This window comes from Schistocerca gregaria, chromosome 6, assembly GCF_023897955.1.
Source record: "Schistocerca gregaria isolate iqSchGreg1 chromosome 6, iqSchGreg1.2, whole genome shotgun sequence".
NCBI lineage: Eukaryota > Metazoa > Arthropoda > Insecta > Orthoptera > Acrididae > Schistocerca > Schistocerca gregaria.
The window spans coordinates 274,020,617-274,039,752 of NC_064925.1; the positions used below are offsets into that span (position 1 = coordinate 274,020,617).

Sequence of the window (19,136 nt, forward strand, 5' to 3'; positions counted from 1 at the left end):
AATTGTTTGCATCTACATTACCTTAATTTATATCTCAGTTTTTGTGAAACGATTTTTTTTTTTTTTTTTTTTTTTTTTTTTTTCAGTCCATTTCTTACTGAAGACTCACTGGACTCATCAGTATCAGTGTCATGGGAAACACCAGTTCCTGTTGACCCTGACAACCTGCATGGTCGACTTGATAAATCAATGACGCTGAATTACAGAGAACAACCATACATTGTGCGATCCGATCTCACAATTTTACCACAGGTCAGTGACAGATTATACCTGTTTATTGACTATTCATTGTTTATGTTACATGTGGTAGTACAGAAAGTGAAAGGACAAGGACATACAGTCTATTTAGAGAGAGGAAAGATCATAGCAAAATTTATAACAAAGTGCGGGTTACAACACATAAGATTAGTGGAATTTATATTTGTCCAAAAATATTGTAGCCTCATAAGAGTACATTAAATGATTAGTTCTCTACATAAACTGAATAATAATGAAGTAAATTTGCTTACACTGACTGGAATAGCTTTGAAATTTTCATGCCACATTCATCCGTTTGTCATCCAGAGAAAAAGCCAACTCAGTTATATTTCTATCATGTTCTACACTTAGTCTAAAAGCTATCCGGCTTTTAAAACTAGATTGAAATATCTCATGTAACTCTTTTACCAATATTTTGGTCAGTAGCAAAAGTTAAGGTGCTTATTAACTTCTATTCAGTCACTTCTCAGATGTAAGTTACCATGAATATTAAAATAGCCCTGGTCATCATATTTTCATAATTTACCTTGATTGTTTTATTTTTTCACATGTGGTGTTGACTAACTCACATGGCAAAGCTCCAGGGACAAATGTAAGTTAATGATGTGCTCATCTGAACTTGCCTATATTTCCTGAACTATATGTTGTATTTTAATTCTGTAAATTACATTTGGCTATACATACATGAAAGTTTTTGGATATTCAATGTGGGCTCGTTGGGCCGCACCAGTAACATCTAGACCAGGGATTTCCAGACTTTTTGCCATTGTGTAACACTTGATAGTTTTAGAAAATTGGCCACACCACTATAGCTTGTAGCTTGTTCACCTTTAAATGAATCCTGAGGTGGTGGAGGAGGACAGGGGGGGGGGGGGGGGGGGGCTGCAAAATGCTGAGCAATGACTGTTGCAGGGTGAGGATTGATATGAGAGCAATAATTTTTGACATCTTTGTCACTGTAATGTAACACCCAACAAAGCAACGATGACAAAAAATTGGTACACCACGTTATACTGGCAGCAGTTGCAAAGTGGCAGAAAATCTTTTGGATAAGCAACAAGGCTTTATCAATATATTGCCAACATCAAAATAAGATTAATCATTCCCGTCCAAGGAAGTGATGGCTAGTAAAGGGAGGGGGTGAGGAGGGTACATTCAGATCTTCCTGTGTCCTGCATCCAATCCAGAACAAACATTTTGCAGCAAATCCGTTTTCTTTGACATTGTATATGTTCTACTCTTTATCAATCAGTTTTCTCACTATCATTTTAGTTTAAAAATTTCTCACTATCATTTTACTGTAAGAATAAAGTAAGAGAAAAATTTACTTGTATCAGTTCATGTTTTGTTTACTTGTATGCGTATCACCTGAAATGTCCTTGTACACCGTCAGTGGCACGTGCACCAGTGTCTGGGAACCCCTGATGCAGAAGGTAGCTGAATTTATCCCACACTAGATGATGACTGTCTTAGAGATCACCACAGCTGTTATATGTTTTCTGAGGTCTTTCAAATCTGTGGGAATAGATGGTATGTATTTTCCGTCTTTCACAAACTGCTACAAGAAAAAATTTCAGGGTGTGAGATCAGGACGCACCAGTGGCCAGAAGTGAAGTACTAAGTCTCCATTCCCTGTGAGACTTATCCATTGTTGAGGTACATATTTGTTCAGGAAATATCGAACATTCAGACGCCAATGGGGTGGAGTTTCACCCTGCTCTAAAATTTAATCTCTTGAACCTTCATTCATTTGAGGAACAAGCTACGTTTCAAGCTCAGTGGAATATGCTCCACATGTTCCTCCAATACATATGGGTGGCCTGGGCTTTTACCATTACATAGAGAGCCAGTTTCATCAAATTGTTTATTCCAACAACCAGTGCTCTCCCTCACTGGAGGTGCAACTTATGGCAAAATTCTCATTGCACTGCAATCACAGACTTGCTATTACTGAACACATGAATATAAAAATCCTGTGTTGCGTAGCAGCCATCTTGCTTTCAACTGATGCAGTATATGCTGCAGACAGTATGGTGCTGAAGTGCTCCAGTGGTAGTATCTGAAACTTTATGATATCCTCTTTCAAATATAGAAATATACTTGGCAGAATTCAAGTACAGTGTATAGCGCAGGAAATATAGCCATCTGAAGTGGTGTCAATCTTTTTAAATCACCCTGTATTTTGATGGCCAGCTCAGACATCTTTTTCAGGTGCTGACAATTTTGCGGTCATTGCTTGTGTTTCCAGGTGTTCAGCCAAATTATTATTTCCATTTCATGCACAATATTTTGATGACTGAGCTAGTCATCTTCTTCAGGTATTGAGAATTGTGCTGTTACGTGTACCAGTCCAGCAATAAAAATGGCCTATCCTTGGGCTGTGAAAGATGAAATTCCTGGATGAAGCAGTATATAAAATAAGGGAAAGGTAATCACTCACCTATAGTGGATCGATGTGTGGAGCAGAGTAACACAACAGAAAACAGCATTCACACTAGCTTTCAAGCAGTAGCTCTTTTTCTAGCAATAGTACACACATTCACTCACATAACCACACGCACCCAAATGCACACTCCTGTGGCCATGGGAGGATTTGACAGGTGTGTGTGTTTGGGTGCCTATATGAATGTGCTTACTATTGCTAGAAGAAGAGCTAGTTCTCGAAAGGGAGTGCAAATGCTGCTTTGTTATATGTTACTGTGATCTGAGAATTGATCATCTACAGGTTTTACGCAAAAACATGACAAGTATTATGTAGCTTCCTTTAATTTCATAAAGTACCAAACAAACTCTGTATATGTTTCCTGTAGCACAATATGGCATTCTTGTATGACTGTATGATCAGATGCCTCCCTTTCATACATCTACATGAACTACACTACTGGAATCTTTTCTAACCATTCCTGACCTGTTCCTATGTTTTTCTACATTATATACCAAATGTGTTCTCGTCATCCACATACCCAAGGTCTTTACTCACTCCAATCAGGCTGCAGCAACAGGGGACAAAGATGACTATGTGGATTTAGAAGGAAGGAACAAGAACAATGTCACAGTTGGTGAAAAAACTGTTAAATGGGTAGTTCTGTTTTGCTGAGCATTTTTTGTGTAAATTTTGTTCATTTGCACATCTCTTCACTCTCCTTTCATGTAGAAGCTTTATTACTGTTATGTCTTTCTTGATCTGTTGCTAAAACATATAAGTCCATTAGTAGACAAACAACCTTCCAATTCCCTGTTACTTTTGCTTTTCCAGTCTTTTGCAAATATCTTGCATTTACTCACATTGGTTTGTGTATTATGGTGTCTCAGTAGAAAACATTTGATGTTATCAGATATATGAAGAAGTAAAACTACCCTGAAATATGTTCAAGTATGATATGCATTTGTGTGAAAAGATGGAAAACTATTTTTTTAACTATAATTGTAATCACCCACACACATTGTGAGAGTAGTGAAATGTTTCCCACACTGTGTAAGGGATTTAATAATGAAGCTGTTCCTGCTAGTATCTTTCCTTTAAATACTTTGCTTGTCCACAGGTAACCCTGTCACTATCTCCAGGCGTGGTGATTGAATTTGCACCAAATGTGGGGATACTGGTTCTGGGCTCACTTAAGGCAAATGGTAGACCAGGTCAAGAAGTTATACTGCGTCCTCTGACACATCAGGCTTCTTCAGACATGAAAACTCAGATGGCTTCTGTGCTGGCACAAGGTCAACCTACAGTTCGCCTGTGCACATTGCCAAATAATTGCACAGGGGAAGCAAACATGCAAGGTGAGCAAGACACAGTGGACAAAATAGAGAGGAAGCGGAAGTTGATAACTTCACGTGAAGACAGCTTGTGGCAGTTTTCTCCATCAGAGCTAACCGATACAGAAAACACACACACACACACACACACACACACACACACACCCTTGTCTACATTGTCACAGCTAATGAAATTATACCAGTGCTATTGTTCAATAAGAATGTAGGGTTGTGTCAAGCAGATTTGATAAAGAAGAGAATGGAGATGGGTTGAAAGTGGGAGGGGTGGAGAGAGGAATGTATGGCAAATGGCAAAAAGAGCCAGAAAGGGGTTTGAATAGAAACGTGGGACAGTGAGCTCACTCTGGTGCAGGCAGCTGGTGTTTGTTGCACACAAGAACTGGAGGAATGGACTTCAAGGTGGAGACACAACAGAGGAAGAAGGAAAATGAGGAGAGTGCGAATGAGATGGGAGCCATGTGGATTGGTGTGGGTGTGGAACAGGGCCTACTGGAGATTGAAGACAATTGTGGGGTTGAAAAACGTGTTGCAAGTACAGTTCTCATCTACATAATTCAGAGAAGATGCAGTTGGGAGGGGAAATATCCAGATGGCCAAGGTTCTGGAGAATCCATTGAAGTTGAGTGATTTCTGCTCAGCAGTGTGTTCAGCCTTTGTGTGGTCAACTCTGCTCTTTGTCACAGTTTGGCAGTGGCCATTCATTCAGGTAGATAGCTGGTTGGTGGTCATCCAGCCTCTAACAAGGGTTGTACCTTTGATGGGAGTGGGATGGGATGTGCTGACAGACAGATCTCTCCCTTGGGCCTTCCACCAAGAGGTGATATATGTGTAAAGAGGTGTGGCAGAAGGGTGCACCAAGTTATTTCATAGACAGGGCGGGCAGCAGACTCAGAGAGCTGGGAAGGATTATGACTTAGATATTTCTCATTTGTTGGATGAAGGTAAGCAGTTAAAGCCCTGATTGTTGTTCCAGTCTAGGATAATACTGGGTGGTGAGAGGACTGGTCATTTGCAAGTGACTGGAGGATTAGGAGCATGTGTGGATATGGCATGGGGCATCTCTTTGTGGATAAGGTTTGGAGGGTTGCCTCTGTCTGCAAAAACCTTGGTAAGACCCTTTGTTCATCATGGTAAATGTGCCACCTGCGGATGGCCAGATTTTATGAAAGAGACTCTTTAATGTGAAAGAATGACAGCAATCAAAGTGTCATTACTATTGGTGTTTATACTATAGAGCAGTGAGACTGGCAGCTGGAATGGCAGATATAGAAGGTAAACCCCCCCACATTTTCTGCACAATCCCCCCTCTCCCCAAATTCCTATTCTCAGTGTATATTTCTTTCATCAAAGTTGCAAGCCTGGAGGTCTGCACCAGTCGAATCATATCCAGCACACTGTGCCTTTGAACAATCCTGTCAGACCCCTGTGCTTACAAGAGACTCACATGAAAATGGCATGAGTGCTGAAATCTGTAGACAATACATTACAATAAAACTTTTACAGTCGGATGCAAACAATGGTTTTCTTTAAACAATTTTTTATTACTGTAGTACCATATATCAAGGAAATGTTTGAATACACTATGGGGAAATAGCAGCCATAGCTTACTAATTGGGTCTTTCCACGTTAATGTATTCTGATGTGAATTATAATGTATATTGTAGCTAAATATGTTATTACTGCTCATTTGTTAAATTTCATGGATGCCAGCACAAATGCTGTATTCTTGGCAGCCATGCTGCCTTGTACTGAAATGTTTTGGAAGGAGAGAGGAAAGGGGAAGTGACACGAGAAAGTGCAAGAGAGGAAAGAGTGTTATGACAAAAAGCATACCAGGTAATGTTAATTTATTGCTCTCTTCTGAAGAACTAAATGCATCACAAAACACAGGATCTGCAAGTCATTTGCAGCAATGACAGTCTAAAAGGATACATCACTATTCGTCGCTTCATGATAATCACTGGAAGTGAATTTTAGATGTACACCTTTGTAAAGCCATGTTCAGGTTATCCTGCATGGCTGACAACAAGTCTGTTTCTTTTGCTAGTCAGCACTTTCAAACCCCCATTGCGTTTCAAATCCTACCAGATGTGCTTCCTGGCATGAGTTATCGAGGTAAGTATTAGGGTGGTGATGATTTTCTTCCTCAGTGATGTGAATTTTTATCAGAAAAATTTCCCTAGTTGCTACAATGTCAGATCTTTCCATCAGAATTAGTCCTCTATCATTGCATTTTTTGTTCCTTAAACTCAAAAGATTAAGAAATAAATGGCTCTCCCCTATGAAACAAAGCTAGTCATCTAATGCATCTGCAACTTTTTGCCTTGTGGGGTACTTGCCACAGTCATAAAATCTGATAACAGTATGATTTACCATATCCTGGAAATTTTCCAAATCAGTGACTTCTTCTTTCACTAACATCTTTCCTCGGAGACTGTGACTTCATTGCTTGACCACCTCTGCAATATTCTTTTTACTGTTCGGAGTGAAACACCTCCCCTTTTGCTGTTGCAGTCTGTAGTGCTGTTAAGATTTTGCCTTTCTTTTGGATTATATATAAAATTATGAAGAAATTCATATATCCTGTCTAAGATGCCCTTTGCTTGGCTCTTTATGTCTGGTAACTGAATGGTCTTAAAAATAGCAAACATGATTAGCAGTGGTGCACAGTGAAAATCAGGACTCCCTTTACAAATGTTCAGCACTTCTGTAGAGTGAATGCTTAAGTGAATGAATGGCCGCAACTCGGTTGCAAAGCTGTGGCAGAAGTGGCGCTATGGCAACACACTTAAGAATCACAGATCAAGCTAGACAAGGCCAGAAGCTTCTCATCGTTCAAAGGGAAGATGAGGGGTGGGACAGATGACTTTCCCTCACAATCACGTTTCTGCTTCCTAGTTACAGTGAGTTTCAAACAGACAGAGGTTTTTATGAGGCCATTTGAGAGGTGGAGGTCAGTGTCGAGGAAGACGAACAGTGGGATTGGGAAAATCACATGAAGCTGCGGGGAGAAAAGGTTGTGGAGGAATTATGATAGACTGTTGTGGTCCTGGGCCATGACCATGAACCCAAAGCAGATGAAGGGACTCAGAACCTGGATTTGCCTCGAGATGAGTCATGAAAAGGTTACTATATGAGGGTGTCATGCGAGAGCTCACAGTCCACCTGACTAGCTGACTGGTCAGCATGGATATGGATTAGATCTCCAGTCCTGCCAGCGATTTTTCTTTGGTAGGGGGACTGGAATGGTGTCCACTCTGGTTCATGATGTCTGTTGAGGAACTATTTCAATGAGAAATTGTGCAATCAAGGTCTGATAATTCAAGAGTGCAGTGTGCTGACCCCACACTACTCCATACTGCATTCAGATTGACCAGTCTGTGGTGAGAATGGCGATGCTTTTCATTTAAATGTGAGGGCTCATGACTGTGATTTGACTTTGTTGCTGTTTTTCCCCTTGAAGAAGAAGAAGAAGAATTTACAGATAAAGATATAATTTATCGTGAGTATAAGGAATGATGATGTGGTGGGCACAGAATCAATAGGGAGAGATACTTTTTTACAAATGTAGGTTCGAGAACATGGAGAATGTTTGTGTACAGGGAAGTGGTGTCAATAGTGATGAGTAGGATCTCACCGGTAATGGTGTGCGAATCATCGACAGACGGTTAAGGAAATGGTTTCCATCCTTGATGTGAGAGGTTAGGCTGTAGGCAACAGGTTTGAGGTGTTGGTTAACAAGAACCAAGATTCTTTCTGTGGGAGCGCTGTAGCCAGCCATCCACAGTGGAACATACAAGATGGTTAGGTTTAAGAATGTTTGGTAGCATATAAAAGGCGAATATATGAGAGGTAATTGGCATGAGGAGAGATTTGAATTTGGAGGAAGCTTTTGGGATGGTCCTGGGGATTAGAGTAGAGATCGAAGGTTTTGCTGAGTCTACAATTTATATCCTGTCCCATAACATCTTCTCCTTCAAGCAGACTTTATAACTTACTGAATGAGAGCAGTTCTGATATCAGAAATTTAAAATCTGAGTCAATTCCACTAGGCACTCAACTGACCAATAAGTTTGACCATAGGTGGTTCACATCTCTTCTGAAGCACTATAACTAAGCAAAAATCTTCTGTAAATCCTGTCTGCTGGCTCAGTTGTAATGTCATTATCTTTAATGTAGATTCTGCTTCATTACACAAAAGATACCATTAATCCAAATCATGTCTGATTGTTTTTTCTTCGGTCATATCGTGTCAGTATAGACTTAATGAAAGTACAAGACTTCTTTAACATTAGCTGCATCATTGGAAATCTTAAAATATTCATTTATGTTCATCACTGACTGTTACACTAGCAAAGACCCCAAGAAACACTGCCATTTAGTTCTGTTATGCAGAGTAATAGATGAGAGTGCATGCACCAAAATAAAGGAACATGGTTCTCTGTGTTCTTGCCAGTTTCATTTTTAAAATTATTGTTTCTCAGTTTTTTTTCTGCTGAAATTTCTTTCTTGAAGCATGATTAAAGTTTCTAGGAGATTGGTCACAGGTATATATTTGAGTTTCTATCACTGTATCTTTACATATCTCTTTTGTTACTACTTCATAATGCTGGCTCTCTGCCCCCCTTTCACCCTCCCATTATTCTTCACCTACGTGCCTAACTAATTAAATCACTGTTCTCAAAGATTTTAGTGTGTTATTTATATTGCTTCTGTAGGATTCTTCCTTATTAATCTGGTTGTAGTTTAATTTCTCATCACTGCAACTTATTCCTTACTTATAATATGATGATAATCTCAAAAGTAAGGTCTCCTATTTTTTTATAAGCACATAGACCTGTTTATTTCTACAGTGGTTTACATCAGTTTACAACTTGAACATTTAGCTATTTTTTGACATAATCACCATTTCTGTTGATGCATTTTTGTAAACACTGTGGCAGTTTTGTACGACCATGTTATACCGGCTCGCCGCCATGCTGTTCAGAAAGTTATGAACCTCTTCTTTCACCTCGTTGTCGGAGCTGAATCACTTTCTGGCCAAATGTTCTTTTAATGTAGGGAACAGGTGATAGTCACTGGGCACCAAGTCAGGACTATAGGGTGGGTCGGTGATTATGTTCCACTGAGACTGTTGCAGGAGAGCAACAGTTTGCTGAGCGATGTGTGCGAGCATTGTCATGGAGAATGTGTGCGCCTTTGCTCAACAGTCCTCTTCTCCGGTCCTGAATCGCCTGTTTGAGTTTTTTCAGAGTCTCGCAGTATCTGTCAGCATTGATTGTGGTCCCAGTGGGCATAAAGTCGATGAACAGTACCCCTTTCTCATCCCAAAAAATGGTTGTCATGACTTTACCGGCAGACTGTGTTTGTTTGAATTTTTGTGACTTTGGCAAAGAAGGATGCCGTCACTAGCATGTTTGTTGCTTGGTCTCAGGTGCACAGTGGTGTGGCCAGGTTTCGTCATCCATGACAATTGAGTCCAGAAAGTTGTCCTGTTCGGCTGCAAGGCGGTGAAGAAATGCGCGGGAGGCATCAACTCATTGCTGCATGTGGTCCTCAGTCAGCATGCGTGGCACCCATCTTGCACACACATTACGGTAGTTCAATGTTTCCGTTAAAATTCAATGAGCAGTGCTTTGGGAAACCTCAGGAACCAATGTGCAGAGATCATCTAGGGTGATCCGCCGATCTTTGCTCAACCTTCAACACTGTCTCCTCAGAAATGGACGGTCTGCCACTCCTTTGTTTGTCGTGAATTTCGGTCTGACCAGCTACAAACTCTCTACACCACTTACAAATATTTTTGACATCCACGCATGACTTACTGTACACTTCTGTCAATTGGCAATGGATTTCAATCGGCGCAGTGCCCTTTGCGTTCAAAAACCATATAACTGCACGCAATTCGCACTTGGCGGTAACATCCAACAAGAGCTCCATTCTCAATGGCTGCCAAGCCAAGACTGAGCGCCTCAGCACGGCGTGCGCATGTTTACAGACAGTGCCTGAAGCACTCTTCATAACAGTGTGACCAATTGCCACACAAACAGAGTTCTGTTCTTATACAAAAATAGGAGACCTTACTTTTGGGATTACCCTCGTAATTATAAAAGAAAAACTAATGTTGTGGGAAAATAAATTTAAGAATATGAAAAACACGCATGCATACACACACGTGTTTGCACTTCACACACACACACACACACACACACACACACACAGTAACATTTTTTTAGCAGATTGCTTTGTTCTTAAACTGTAACCATTTTTATATAAATCTTTTTTAAAAACTAAATGCCAATAAACCTAGGCTCTTTCTTAAATGAGAAATTCATATGTATAATGAATCTTTTTTACAGGGTCAATGCAAGCAAGAACTGCGGAGGGCTTTTTGGAGCGTTATAATCGTACGTCACTGCAATGGGTTCCCATATGTGATCCACATTTTTGTGAGCGTGATGCACAGGTTGTGTGTCGAGAACTGGGATTTGACTCTAATGTGGTGTTTGTCAGTCACGGAAGACAATATAGCTATCATGCTGGTTCAGTAGCACACATCGCTGCCTGGCCTGAACCACTGCAGTGTCGAGGTATTCAATGATTTGCACTTTCTTTATGCACATGATATTTGCTTTTCTATTGCAGTTGGCTGGTGCAGTGGACCTTACAAAATGTTAGAATTCTATGAACTTTTAGTATGTTGTATGTAGGTGATGGGTAGTGCAGAATCCAAGCTTTTGATCTTGAGAATCATGTACTAACTTAGAGGAGCCTAAAAACCATGAAATTTTGCCAGTTTTTTCCCTACAATTTTTTCTGTTGGATCCCCTAAAAATAAAAGTTTCTGCAGTTTTTACTGCTGAAACATATTTCTACAACATATATTTATCACGATACAGAGATCCAAACGAATGGTAGTATTATCAAATTATCAAAAGGCTATAAGAACCTCAGGTTTTAACATTGTAATGTTATTTTACATCTTTTTCAAGAGGATAATGGTAATTGCTTTTAACAGTCAGTGCCACAAGTAAACTGTTCCCTACACTCAGTGGGGTGCACATTTCTGCTAAGGTTGTGTAAAAGTTGCAAAACAAATCTTGGTTTTTCATGGTAGGTGCATCTAACTGTCAGTGCTTAACAACCACAATGCTCCCATCTTCCTTACCTTCAATGAGTACTTCATTCATTATAGGTATATAACCAGAAACAAAAATACAATTTTTTATCTGTATAATGTATATTTCATAAAAATTTCCCCATTATATCTAATACAATACCATTTTTTACAAGCTGAAAGTATATTTAAAAATAGAAAATTATTACAAATGAAAAAGCATGTAACAGAATACAGAATCATACAAAGAAAGTTAACACCTTGACCTCTTTTGTCCATATTGTTAAGTTAAAGGCACTGGCTTCTGCCTCTTCAGTGATGATGTCATCAGTAAGGTTTTTCTCGTCATTGTAATCCACATTAGTGTCTTCCTTCTTAAGGTTGGGAGAATTGTCATATGCATTGCATATAAATGACAGAGCACCAGAATCTTGTGTTTTGGAGTTGGTCACCTCTGTGGCATGCCCTAGCATACATTAGCTGGAAATGAGTTTTAGTAAGGAGTTTGAATCTGTTTATTTATTTACATATGTGTTGGATTCACAGCATGTCCAAGATCCATTTACATAGCACACTATCCATTATGCTGTGACTGTGAGGATGTTGTCTATAACTCTTCACTGTTATAATTAGGAAATACTCTATGATCATGTCTGATTAGATGTCCAACCAGAATTTTTCAGTACCACAAGTATTAAGTAGTTCAGCTGCAAATTTGTGAAGTCCTTGGGGATCCGTTTTGTGTTTTAGGCTGATCATCTCCTGGTGGTAGTGTAGATGTACACTCTTAACCTGGTTAAGATGACCTGCTGCATGGAAGTTGGAAATCATTTCTTTGAAAGATTTCACTTGTATGTTCCAATTACACACCCATTCAGCATTAACAAAAATTTTTTTTAGGATACAAAAGTGGGAGTACCAAATCCATAGCATAACAGTAAGACTGTAATAGCATGCGAAAAAAATCTCATGTTCAAAACCTACCAAGGCACACAGTGTTGTGGAGAGGAGCGAGGGGGGGGGGGGGGGGGGGGACCAACTACTAAGGGGTTTCCCAAACTCCCCAACACTAGCGGAAATAAACATCCCCTTTACGGGAGAACGGGCTTCTTGGAATTGATGAGATTGATGAACATTGAACATTAGAGGAATGTACCATTATACTCTTAAAAATGCTGTAAAATTAAATTTATAATGCTAAAAGAAGCATTTTTTGCAATTTGTTATCTACATCTGTATCAACATGGTTCCTTTGCAATTGACACTTAACTACATGGCGAAGGGTTCGTCGAACTATCCTGAGACTATTTCTCTACTATTCCATTCCCAAACAGTGTCTGGGAAAAATGAACACTTAAAATCTTTTCATGCAAGCTCTGATTTCTCTCATCTTATTATGATGGTTATTACTCGGTGGGTGCAAACACAATATTTTCATGTTTAGGGGACAATGTTGGCGATTGAAATTTCATGAAGAGACCTTCTTGCAATGAAAAATGCTTTTGGTTTAATTAATGCCACCCCAACTCGCTTATCATTCCATGACACCTGTGCCACCCTCCTATTTCACAATAATACAAAATGAGGTGCTCTTTTTTGAACTGATTTCATCTGTCAGTCCTAACTGGTAAAGATACAACTGAAAGTTCAGTAAATCTGACCTTTTGTCAAATACCCTTTCCTTATTTCTGAGTACCTACCAACTGAACTATTAGCTGTGTCAACCTAATCAAAAAATATTTGTGTGGAAAGCAGTGTCTACTACTACTAGCTACAAAACAGAATTTCTAATGATCAGATTTTTAAAAAATTCTGCATCAGAAGAACAGAAAGGTGGAAACAAAAACAACAGGATGATGTGATCATGAACTGAAGGGATGTATAAAGATACTCGGGACAAGGGCAGACACAGATTCGGAAATAGGAATGAACTACTGGCTAACATTCATGCAAGAAATAATAGGATGTGAGTGGAAACAGAATGTAAACAAAGGCAGAAAACAGATACATTTATGGAGTTAGACATCATATTATACCGATTCTGTCATGAACGAGACCTGTTAAAAGTGCGAAACAACAGAAGTTATACATCCGCTGCCGTTTCCTTTCACTGGCTGTAGTAAGAACCATGATACAGAAAAATGCTGAAGATTAGAGTGTTAGGTCAAATAACTAATGAAGAGGTAATGAATTACTGCGTGGAAAAAATTTGTGGCACAGTTGGACCAAAAGAAGAATCAGATGATAGCATACATCCGAAGCATCAAGGAGCCATCACTTTGGTAATGGTAAGAAGTGAGGGAAGAAGGGTGGGGGAAGCCCAAGACTTGAATACAGTATGCAGGTTCAAATGGATGCAGAGGTACTTGCACAGGATAGACTAGCATTGAGCTGCATCAAGCTAATCTTAGAACTGAAGACCACAAAACAAGTAGCCCTAATTATGGCAATTTCTTCTGGCTGTGGAAGGCGGCAAATAAAATCTAGCTTGGGTTACAGAAATGTAAAAATGTCTGAAAACAAATGACACTCAAGAATCATGAATAACAAAGATAAATTTTAGAAACATAATACTAAATTTATAAGGTGGCATAAAAAAAACGGAATTAAGAACAGTATAAACTAGTGGAGGAAAAACAATTTGAAGAAGAAAATAAAAGAGGATTGGGGAAACATAAAATAACAAGGAAAATTAAGGACTTGAAGTTGGAATGTAGTCCTTATTAGTTGATACAAAATAGATGAAGGAATAAATAATGTTAAGGAATTAACTGAAAGGTAAAATAAAGCAATGGAAAGATCAGGATAGAATAACAAGATGGTATACTGCTACTCACCATGACGTGTAGAGGAGACATTGAGTCACAGGCAGGAACAATGAAAAAACTGCTATACATTTCAGCTTTCAGCCAAAAGGTCTTCTTCTGAAATAGAACACACACACACACACACACACACACACACACACACACACACACACACACACACACACACACTCATTAACACAAGCGTCGGATCACTGTGTCTGGTTGCTGTGGCCAGCTATAGACTGTGTGTGACTGAGTTGTGAATGTGTTTGTTTTTTCTACTTCTGAAGAAGGCTGTTTGGCCAAAAGTTAAAATGTATAGAAGTCTTTTTTTTTGTCTGCCTATGACTCAACATCTTCTCCATATAGTGAGTAGCAATTTATCCTTTCATATTGTTGAAAAGAAAAATAATGTAGTCAGAGAAAAACAAAGAATGTTAATGCACAATATAAATGGAAAAGGGAAAAAGAAAGTAAGATTTTTGAATGAACAAAAAATTAAGGAAGGAAAAGAAAGCTAGAGTTAAGACTATTTGGAAGAGAGTAAGTGCTAAATCTGGCTCAAAACTAGTTTTCACAGTTCTTAATAATTTCTTAGAACTGATGCCCAGAATCAGTAGAAAAGTATTAAATGGCGTAATTTATCCTTAACTAAGCTGAATATATTACACAAAACTCTAAATGTCTAGCTCAGTCAGTGATTCTGGTCTCTGTGGTCATTATCAAATGATCAGTATCCACAAATTACTTATAAAAATGTATTTTAAGCCCAAATTTTATATTTGCTGTTGTGCCCTGTAATATTTTCGGAAATAGGGTATTGAATTTCCGAGTATAAACAACTTGTTTGTGGCCAATGATTTTGACTGATAGTTTGATAATAGTTCATCAGTTCAAAATGCTGCCATAATGATGAGATGCACTATGATTCATGAAAGTACAGCATTTATAAATCTCTCCACTTTTGGAGAAATCAAGTGTTGTCTTTCTTTATTTATCTCTGTCAGTTAGTTAAGTTCTATTACTTATCACTTCATTTCTTCTATGTTTCATTGAGTTTGCCCCCACAAGCCTATAGACAGGATGAAGAAACTAGAACAATTGTCAAGGTTTCCATAATGTTTTAAAAAGAAATATCAAGCTCTTATTTCATTAAATAAGGGTGGAGAGTGAATTAAAAGAATAGAAATGTTTAAATGAAATTTAATGTTTACCCTTTGTGTTTGTTAGGTGATGAACTTCACTATGAGGATTGTCGAATTCATTTGGATGGCAGAGCCCCAGGAGCTGCAGAACATCGCTGTAGCTGGGATGGTGACTTTGTGTTTCTACACTGTGGTCAGCGTAATTTGCAGGCAGGCCTGACCTACTGGGGTGGAATCAGGTAGGATATCAGCATATAACTAGATAGATGCAAAAGTACAGCACTGTATGTGGATGTTTTGTGAGTAATTTCCTTCTGTGAGATTGGAAACTTGCCATTTAAAACAGTACTATTAATAGGACACAAGCAGTGTATAAATTCAAATATAATAGCAGCACAAATGGTTTTGCTGTTTTTTATGTCAAAGTATTATAATATCTAACAATGGAAACTCCAGGTAGGAATACCAAGTGTAGGAAAAATTGCTACTTACCGTGAAGATGACACATTAAGTTGCAGACAGGCACAATTAAAAGACACTTACACAAAGCTTTCGGCCACAGCCTTAATCAGAAAAAGAGAAACACACACCACTCATACACATATGCAAGCACACTTCATGCACACATGAAGCCAACTCCAGCATTGTGGCTCGAGCTGCCAGAGTTGGCGTTCATGTGTGCGTGAGGCATGCTTACTTGTGTGTATGAATGGTGTGTATTTCCCTTTCTCTGATTAAGGCTGTGGCTGAAAACTCTTTGTGTACGTTTCATGTAATTGTGTCTGTCTGCAACTTAACATGTCATCTTTATGGTAAGCAGCAGTCGATCTTTTCCTGCATTGTTATTTTAATATCCATAAATGTAATATTAAGGGGAAAGGTTGCACTTTGCTTAGGTGAAACGTTCATATACTTTTTCAAGGGACCTACTGTGCATGACATGTGCCAAACTTTCTTCTAAAATCAAATCAAAACAATGTGTACACTGTAATTTCCCACATTTTGGCTTTTTGGTACAGTACTCCTGCTGTGTTCAGTCCAAAGATTGGTTTGTTGCAGCTCTTTTCACAGTAGTTTATCGCATGAAAACATCTCCATTTCTGCATAAGTGCTGCATCCTACCCCCCTTAACAAGCTGCATACTGTAGTCATGCTGTATTTTCCCCCATTTCAATCTTCAGCATTTTTTGGGAACACCACATTTCAAAAGTTTGTGTTCCCTTCTCATGTACAGTGTGTAGCATCCACGTTACATTTCCATTTAAGGGAAACTAACCGGGAAGAAACTGGGTTGGTCTTGACTTCAGGTGTGACTCATATCAGTGCTGTGATAGCTGTCACTATGGGTAGAATTCTTTTAATTTCAAGATGTGAAAGGTAAGCTTTCTTAAGTTAAATAGCTTGCTCAGGTAGACTGCTTTGAAAGAAATCCAGGTACATGAAGTGGCTTACACTAAACAAACTTGTTTGAATAAGCTTATCATTATGCATCAGAAAACTGGAGGGAGAGGGAGAGAAACAAACTAAAGCTAGTAAATTTCTTGTCTCATTGCATGATCTACAATGTCAAAGGGAAGTGAATGAGAAATGTCTGTCCGAGCACCATTATAACTACTTGAACTGATACATTAAACATAGGGGAGTATAAATTAGCATCCTATTTCTGTAAGGAAAATGTGGAGAAAGGATGATTTGTCATGTCTGTTAAAAATAATATCACATCCTATTTCTGTAAGGAAAATGTGGAGAAAGGATGATTTGTCATGTATGTTACAAATAATATCACATTAAAATCTACTAGTGCCAATAGTTTCTTCTGAGGTCAATAATTGGAAGCCCGTGCTTGCAAACTGTTGTTCACCGAAAAGTCATTTATGATTATTATAGTATGTAGATCTCTACTGGGAAATTTTAAAATATTTTTAGAGCAGTTTGAGTCATTATTATGCCACCCAGCTAACAAAAGAAAATAAATTATGGTCTCTGGAGGGTTTAATATTAATTCCCTGAAAGAGTCATACAAAAGAAGTGGTTTAGAAGTGATACTAAATACTTGCAACCTGGGTTCTGTTGTTTGTTTTCCCACCAGAATTTCGCAGGTAAGCAGCACACTAATAGACACCACACTTGTAGATAAACACTTCATCAATGATGTAAATGCTTATCCAGCAGTGAATGCCTCTCTAACTATGATGGAGAATTGGCCATACTTAGTAACTTACGTGATTGCAGTGAAGCAGTATTATTGATTGCAGTGAAGCAATGTCATGGAAAACAGAGGGAAAGTCACTACTGAACAGGCAACTTAAAGTTCTACAGCAACCTTACAGGAAGCTGTCTGAGGGAAGTACATAATGCAACATGTGTCAGTTCCAAATTTAATGTATTTATGGATGGTTTCAATCAATCTTTAACAGCTGCGTTCCCAAGAAAATGAAGAATGGTACTAATAAGGCTCTGAAAAAATCATGGATTACAAAATGATTCAAAATATAATGTGCACAACACAAGATATTGTATGAAATGGCTAGACCAGACAGAAAAGTAGCATTGACTTCGTTTTACAAGAAATACTGTGCTATCTTAAGGAAAGTGATTATAAATAAAAGAAGCCTTTGTATAATGTCTGACAGTAACACATTCAACACTATGCCCATACACTATACAGGCATGCATGTTTCGGCCATGTGGACGGTGTTCGTATCCCCTGCGGGTGCCACTTTCGCGGACCCTAAAAGGTGTTTTTTACCACACTACATGGCTGGCGGTTGTAATATAACTTCAGTAGTTCATATTTTCTCCACTAGATGCAGCAGCAGTTAATGAGTTCTGTGTATCAGTTGTATGAGTAGAATGTCTGTCAGTATAGTGATCGGTTCTGTGATGACGTTTTCACTTGGCACTCAACCATAAATTTGCAACTGTGTACGAGTGTTTTGAGTGAAAATGACAGCTAGAGGCCTCCGGGAAAGTGAAGTTCTTGACATTTTATTCAGAGAAACTAACTCTGATATTGATGTCAGTGATGACGGCAGTAATTACGAATGAGAAAGTGTTCCAAGTAATGAATCAGGTAACAGTTTTTTTTCCTTTTTTTCTTTATTTCTTTTTTTTTTTTTAATTTGTAAAGAATACACACAGTCTTTTTTTCCCTTCTTTTTATGTAATTTGAGTTATGGAGTTCAATTAAATGAGGAGCTGCAATGCTCAACAAATGTGATGGTAGGTCTTATTCAACACGAAGCTGACAACTGGCAGGAGCATGGCACACAGCCTCAGATTTCCATGTTTCAGTTGGCGTATGGAGTCACTTGTTTGTGAACAGGAACTTATGTTTATGACTATTTTTTGAATTATTTTTTAGTGACGGTGTTATACAAAACATAAAGAGTGAGACAAACAGATATGCGGATACAAAAATTGCCGCAATGAAACGGCGAAATGAATTAAAAAAGATCTCTATGTGGCACAAATGGGATCCAGTAAAACCACATGAAATATATTGTCTTCTTTGCAACAGTTCTGCATATGTGTTGTGAAATTACCAAAGCTTACTGACTATTGGTCAGCTGGTCCATTTTTACAAACAGGCTTTACGAGTCGATTGCTGAGCCATGATAGGTTTTCCAGTATTATGTTCATGCTGCATGCCAATGACAACTCAACATACATAAAAAGGTGAAGAAAACCAAGATTCTCTCCGTAAAATTAGACCTGTGTACAACTTTTTGCTGACAAATGTAGATCCAGTTTCATGCCATATGAAAATTTGACTATAGATGAAGCTATTTATCCATTTCCTTGACGTGTTGGCTTTAGGTTTTACAGGAAAAATAAACCCAATAAATGTGGCATGAAGCGCTATGCACTTTGTGATGCTGCAACAGGCTACGACCTGAACTGCAATGTTTACACAACAGGATCATCAGGGAGGACTGTCAAATGCATTCCAGCATTAGCAGATAGACTCTGTACACAATGAAAAACAGAAAAGGCTTACCAACAAGTTTCGAAACAAAGAAACTGAAGCAA

At 38.6% G+C, this 19,136-nt stretch overlaps 1 protein-coding gene across 1 annotated transcript in view; it reads left to right on the top strand.

Annotated features, from left to right (window-relative positions):
* LOC126279060 (protein bark beetle) overlaps positions 1-19,136 on the top strand; it is a 313,877-nt gene that overhangs the window by 246,015 nt on the left and 48,726 nt on the right. The window contains exons 22-25 of the mRNA XM_049979491.1: positions 87-252; positions 3,801-4,038; positions 10,395-10,625; positions 15,190-15,343. Of these exons, the coding sequence (XP_049835448.1) occupies positions 87-252; positions 3,801-4,038; positions 10,395-10,625; positions 15,190-15,343 (789 nt within the window). The remainder of the gene's footprint in view (positions 1-86; positions 253-3,800; positions 4,039-10,394; positions 10,626-15,189; positions 15,344-19,136) is intronic.